At 41.6% G+C, this 6,000-nt stretch overlaps 1 protein-coding gene across 3 annotated transcripts in view; it reads right to left on the bottom strand.

Annotated features, from left to right (window-relative positions):
- Positions 1 to 6,000, bottom strand: part of LOC308385635 (uncharacterized protein) — a 102,851-nt gene that overhangs the window by 92,671 nt on the left and 4,180 nt on the right. For all 3 annotated transcript variants that reach the window (XM_080864715.1, XM_080864717.1, XM_080864714.1), the window contains exon 2: positions 4,807 to 4,912. In XM_080864715.1, coding sequence (XP_080720841.1) covers positions 4,807 to 4,824 — 18 coding nt within the window. In that variant the 5' untranslated portion in view covers positions 4,825 to 4,912. The remainder of the gene's footprint in view (positions 1 to 4,806; positions 4,913 to 6,000) is intronic.

Genomic DNA, 6,000 nt, shown 5'->3' with positions numbered 1-6,000 from the left:
ATGACGAGCTAAATAACCAGGGCTGCACATAAGTGGTCCGCAGGTGCGCATTCGCTGTCAAAATAAAAAACACGCACAAGGGTTAGGGTTAAATTTAAAAACTGTACTTTTGAGTTAAAATATATATTTATAATTTTAATAAATGACAAATTAAAAATGCATGAACATTTTTTTGTATCGAAAAAATATCGAACCGTGACACCAAAGTATCGAACCGAACCGTGAATTTTGTGTATCGTTGCACCCCTAATATATATATATATATATATATATATATATATATATATATATATATATATAGATATATATATACACACACACACACACACACACACACACACATTAAAAAAAAAAAAAAAACAACACACCCAGCACGCCCCTGCGGGCGGTTTATCCTTCAAGCTCGGGTCCTCTACCAGAGACCTGGGAGCTTGAGGGTCCTGCGCAGTATCTTAGCTGTTCCCAGGACTGCGCTCTTCTGGACAGAGATTTCCGATGTTGTTCCCGGGATCTGCTGGAGCCACTTGCCTAGCTTGGGAGTCACCGCACCTAGTGCTCCGATTACCACGGGGACCACCGTTACCTTCACCCTCCACATCCTCTCGAGCTCTTCTCTGAGCCCTTGGTATTTCTCCAGCTTCTCGTGTTCCTTCTTCCTGATATTGCTGTCATTCGGAACCGCTACATCGATCACTACGGCCGTCTTCTTCTGTTTGTCTACCACCACTATGTCCGGTTGGTTAGCCACCACCATTTTGTCCGTCTGTATCTGGAAGTAATATATATATATATATATATATATATATATATATATATATATATATATATATATATATATATATATATATATTTATTTATTTATTTATTTATTTATTTATTTCCTCTCCTTCAATTTACAAAACAGGCTTTTTACTTTTGGTTAAAGGCATTTGCGGGGAGTTATTTCATCACTGCAGGCATCAAACATCAAACCGATTTGAGCCTAAACATTAACACATGAAAGCTAAGATGAAGATGAAAGAGGCAAAACTGTGTGCCTTAGTCAGGGGTTAAAATGGGCTGGTGGGCATCCAGCAATGTATGTCGCTAAGACACTCTGAGACTTTCTGCAGTGTACTATCAGCACCTGGTTTTAGAGAAAGGTAGAACTGTGTATCGTCTGCATAAGAGTGGTAAGAGATCTGTTATTTCTGAAAAATGGAGCCTAATGGGAGCATGTATAAGGAGAATAAGACCGGGCCCAGAATAGAGCCCCGAGGTATTCCACAAGTGAGTCTAGCTGGGGAATAGTATTTGTTACCCAGCATCACAGAATATGTTCTGCTCTCTAGGTAAGAGGCAAACCATTTTAGAGCAGAGCCTTGAATGCCGACACATGTCTTTAGACAGTTTAATAGGATTGTGTGGTCGACAGTGTCAAATGCTGCGCTCAGGTCTAAAAGGATTAAAACGGTACTTTTTCCAGAATCAGCAGCTAGAAGCACATCATTGAACACCTTTAGTAGAGCAGACTCTGTGCTGTGGAAGGCCCTGAAACCAGACTGATATTTGTCCAGAATATTATGCATGTCTAAGAATGGGGATAATTGGTGGAGGACAATCTTCTCAAGAACCTTAGACAAAAAAGGCAGCTTAGAGATTGGTCTAAAATTGCCAAGAACTGACGGATCTAAACCAGGTTTTTTTTAGAAGCGGAACAGGAGTCAGGAACAGTTCCATATGAGATACTGCCATTTACAATACAGTAGCAAGGATGTTGGGGCCAACTGTCTTCAGCACATCTCTGAGAAATGGTGTAGGTAACATATCCAAGGGGCACGTAGTTGGTTTCATGTGCATTATTATATCAGTGGGATGGGATAATGAAACCGGTTTAAATTCTGAAAAAAGGAATGAACATGTATGTGGTTCAGAGGGGTCTTGGGATGGGAGCGGGATATGTGCTCAGATATCATTAATTTTTTCAGTAAAGAATTTTTGAAAATCCTCAGACGTGTGTGGGGCAGTCTCAGATATGACTGATGTGGTGGGATGCAAGACAGAGTTGATTGTATTGAATAGAACTTTAGGATTACCAGACTTCTTGTTAATGATCATGGAGAAATAATTTGCTCTTTCTACCTTGATGGTGCGCTGATAGTTATTTAAGCAATCTCTAAACACTTGATAAGAAACGTGAAGCTTATCTTTCTTCCATTTTTGTTCTGCTTTCCTGCATTCCTGCCTGACGGCACGAGTGACCTTATTTAGCCAAGGCTGAGTTTTAAATTTTTGCCGTCTACTTTTTAAAGGAGCAATTGAGTCCATTATGTTGGTACAAGCACAATTAAAACATGCAAGAAGCTCATCAGGATTATTGTTATGAGGAGAACTTTCATCAAAGGTGGCTAAAGGAGATGCAGCGAAGGCAGCTGAGAATTGGGGAGCAGTTTCAGGTGTTATAGGGCGTATAAGAGAGGGGGCCTGGGTTTGTTTGGGGGATGAGTGAGGAATTGGAATATTAAACAAAATGAAATTATGGTCAGACGGACACACATCAATCACTTCAACGCCAATCACTGAGAGCCCGATGACAAGATGAGGTCAAGAGTGTGGCCCTGCTTGTGTGTAGGGCCGTTGACAGACTGGGTCAGGTTAAATGAGTCCAAGAGTTGTAAAAACTCCCTAACCAAAGGTTTAGAGGGGCAACACATATGGATATTGAAGTCGCCAAGGATTAGAAGCCTATCAGTGGTTGGATAGAAAATCCGAAAATTCCTTAATGAAGTCTTTGTTAAGGTGAGGAGGCCTATAAGCTAGAGCACAGAGTACAGGAGAGGACAGATCCAGCAGTTGCAGTTCAAAACTGGTGTAGACACTTCTGGGTAGCATTCTACATTTAAAGTGATCTCTGAAGACTGTTGCCAGGCTGCCTCCACGACCAGCAGGTCCTAGATGTGTTGAGGAAGTTACAGTTTTCAGGAGTCAGTTCCACAAAAGCAGCTAGATCATCAGTAGGTAGCCAAGTTCCAGTAATAAAGAGAAAGTCCAAGCCATGAGAAACAACCAAGTCACGGTATATGAAAGTCTTGTTCACCACGGACCTTGCATTGACTAATGCCAATTTAAGTGGTGAAGAATCTGAGAATGAATGTGTGACAGCACCAGATGGTACAAATTCTAGATGCTGAAAATTGGTGGTGTTGGCACCTCTGTTTTTCCTGTCCAGTCTAGTTGGGTTACGACGGAGAGCTGACCAAATAGATGGTATTTGGTGAGAAAGTCAGTTTCCCACAGGATGATTATACACATGCAGATTATGACGGCAGCCCCGGTGAATATAGCGTGGACAGCGAGCTATCCCCAAAGAAACACAGCGTGCATAAGTTTGGGGAGGCAGCCGAGTCCTTGTATTAAGATGTAGCAGTTCCAATTTTGAATACTGCATTCCGTCATTTGCATAAAGGTCCGAGCCTTTAATATGGCTATAAAAAACACTGCATAGTCCAATGATAAAACCAAGCAACAGTAGGCAAATCCATCGTATGGTTAAAAGGGGAATCATAGTTTCTCCATTTGTTCACACAGCCAAGTTAAAACCACGTTAGCCAGCATGCCACAGCCACGAATTACAGCCCAGTGCCGGAAAAGTAACTGTGATTCCCTACCTGGCACTGTACACAACGTCGGCAGCCTGAGAAGACAAATACTTGATGCGATGACAGGCGAACAGTAGTACGTGCAGGGGGCGGCGAGGGCTCGCATTAGGCTGGTGAAACAGGTCCCCAGGAGAGTCGATCACAGAAAAAACGATAAAAATTCAGGCTTTTCAGGGTCAAATAAAAGCCGTGCTCGGAGGCTAAGACTGTAAAAATTAAATACTTTAGTGAAAGATTAAAACACAGCTACACACGGAGAGCAGCGGCAGAAAGACATGCCAGCGTACGCTCACCCGGAAGTCAGGGGGAAGCACTCAGAAAAAAGTTGCACAAAATAGTTTCCCACCACAGGAAATTTATTTTAAGTGTCTTCATAGTTTTATTTTTGAAATACACCAATTTTTATATACTGCAGGAAAAACGAAAATAAATATTATAATGCAAATTTGAAAAAATTAAAACAAACTATTTCCAGCAGTGCAATATGAGTCCTAAGCATCCCAGAAACGACACAGAAAGTCATGAAGTCAAACATAACTTTTAAAAACACCAGTATAGGCTCACAAGGCCCTGATGGTAAAAAGCTACATTTCCGCAAAATGACGTCACTTCCGGTTTCGGGCAGGACATGAAGGACATGCGATAGTTCGCGCTGATGGAGTATAAAGTGTTACGAACAGCTGATCAGATCGGCAAAGCGTGTTTCTGGAATATTATGTCTTTGTTGCTGCAAGTGCTTTCTATGCAGTTTTTGCAAAGCTTTATGTGGAAGGAAACTGGGAGTTAGGACAAGCTGATGGCATAAGATGTAAGTACAACTCCTCCGGTTTTCAAAAAGTATTGCGCTAGCTTACGTGGTTGCAGTGCTACCGGGATTTAAAAATAGTTACGCAAAACGGAGTGTGCCCGCTCTGACCGGCTTTAAAGGGTTAATAAACTGGAAATGTAAAGCTTACATGTAAGTCCTTATGTGTTGAAATCTGATATTGGGTCTGTACGTGACATTGTTTTTTCATAAACTTAAAGATGCTGCAAAATAATATGAGGCAGAATATTTAGTGAAGTGATTGTATATATAATAATATACAACACAGTCATATAACAGGTTGGGAGGATGAGCGTTTTAGACGTGACTGATTATTTGGTGAAACTGTGATATTTTCCTCACCTCCTGTGTTGAGCTCATTGTTTCCTCTGTAGTGACTCAGCTGAGTCCAGATGGCTGAAAATGTTCCTCTGCTGCTCCGTCAGACTCTTCTCCTCCTGCTGATCAGCTGGGACACAAAACAGATCTTTGTTAGGCTCCACACTGCACTGAAGAGTCAAAGTGTCTCATATGTTCATCTGACAACACAAAGTACAAATTTCACTCTGATTGCTTGTAGAAATCTTGTGAGACGTGTTGTGCTGCAAAGTGAGGAAACTCTCTCACTCACTTATACTTCAGGAGGAACTTTGTGACATTGGCTCTAATATTCTAAGCAGCCCTTTACTATGACAGGGCCAGAAAGTCCTATTTGAAGGTTTGGGAGAAGGACCATGTTAAAGGTGGATTGGGGTTTATACACTTTGTTATGATACAGGTAAGGCTGTAAGAGCCTGAGAAGGTGTCCTGAATGAACCTCTAAAACCAGTTTTCAGCTAACGACTCTGCTTCAGTCTGGAAAACAGCAACTACAAGTTTAAAGACTCCATCAACAATTCACACCCAGCAACAGCCTGAACAGCTCCTCCTGTGGTTTCCACAAACAGGGACAGACCTGTTACTCCCCCACCCCACACTTTCAACTCCTTCAGCCCCCCAGTCCCACCACCTCCACCATTCCCCAAACTTTGATTCTGTTCATCTTGACGTAGCTTTTGCAGTAGGAAAAACGTTTCGGCCCTCATCTACGTGACTTCTTCAGTTTCAGTTGACTGCAGCTTTCCCCAATCTTCAACAGTGCATTTGCATAATGACTGAAACGAGCACCACTGAAGGAACAATGGGCTGGGAGGTCAGTTATTGAGCATTAATATGCAAATTCTCATGATCATTGATCAACAACCACTGATCAAATGCTGTGATTGCAGCGACTCCCCAACTCTCTGAATGGTACTCATGGCCATTGATCAGCGGTCTTTGATTAATGAGCTTTGATCAGTGGTTTCAGTGCTTTCCTTCCTGCTTTGACTGCAGCTGTGTTTGACAAAGGAAGACATTATTACATTCTTCACAATTATACTTTATTCTTTTTGGGGGAAGTGTAGCTTTAAACCTTCACATGATTCAAGTCAACCCAACAAATCAATCTGAACGATCACAGGTGGGAAAAACTTCTGTAGATAAAATAAAACCCAACATTCAATCCACAACATGATT

Source organism: Rhamphochromis sp. 'chilingali' (assembly GCF_963969265.1).
Source record: "Rhamphochromis sp. 'chilingali' genome assembly, chromosome: 18".
NCBI classification, from domain to species: Eukaryota; Metazoa; Chordata; class Actinopteri; order Cichliformes; family Cichlidae; genus Rhamphochromis; species Rhamphochromis sp. 'chilingali'.
The sequence above is the reverse complement of the archived record's forward strand: the minus strand, read 5'-3'. Positions and strand labels throughout refer to the sequence as shown.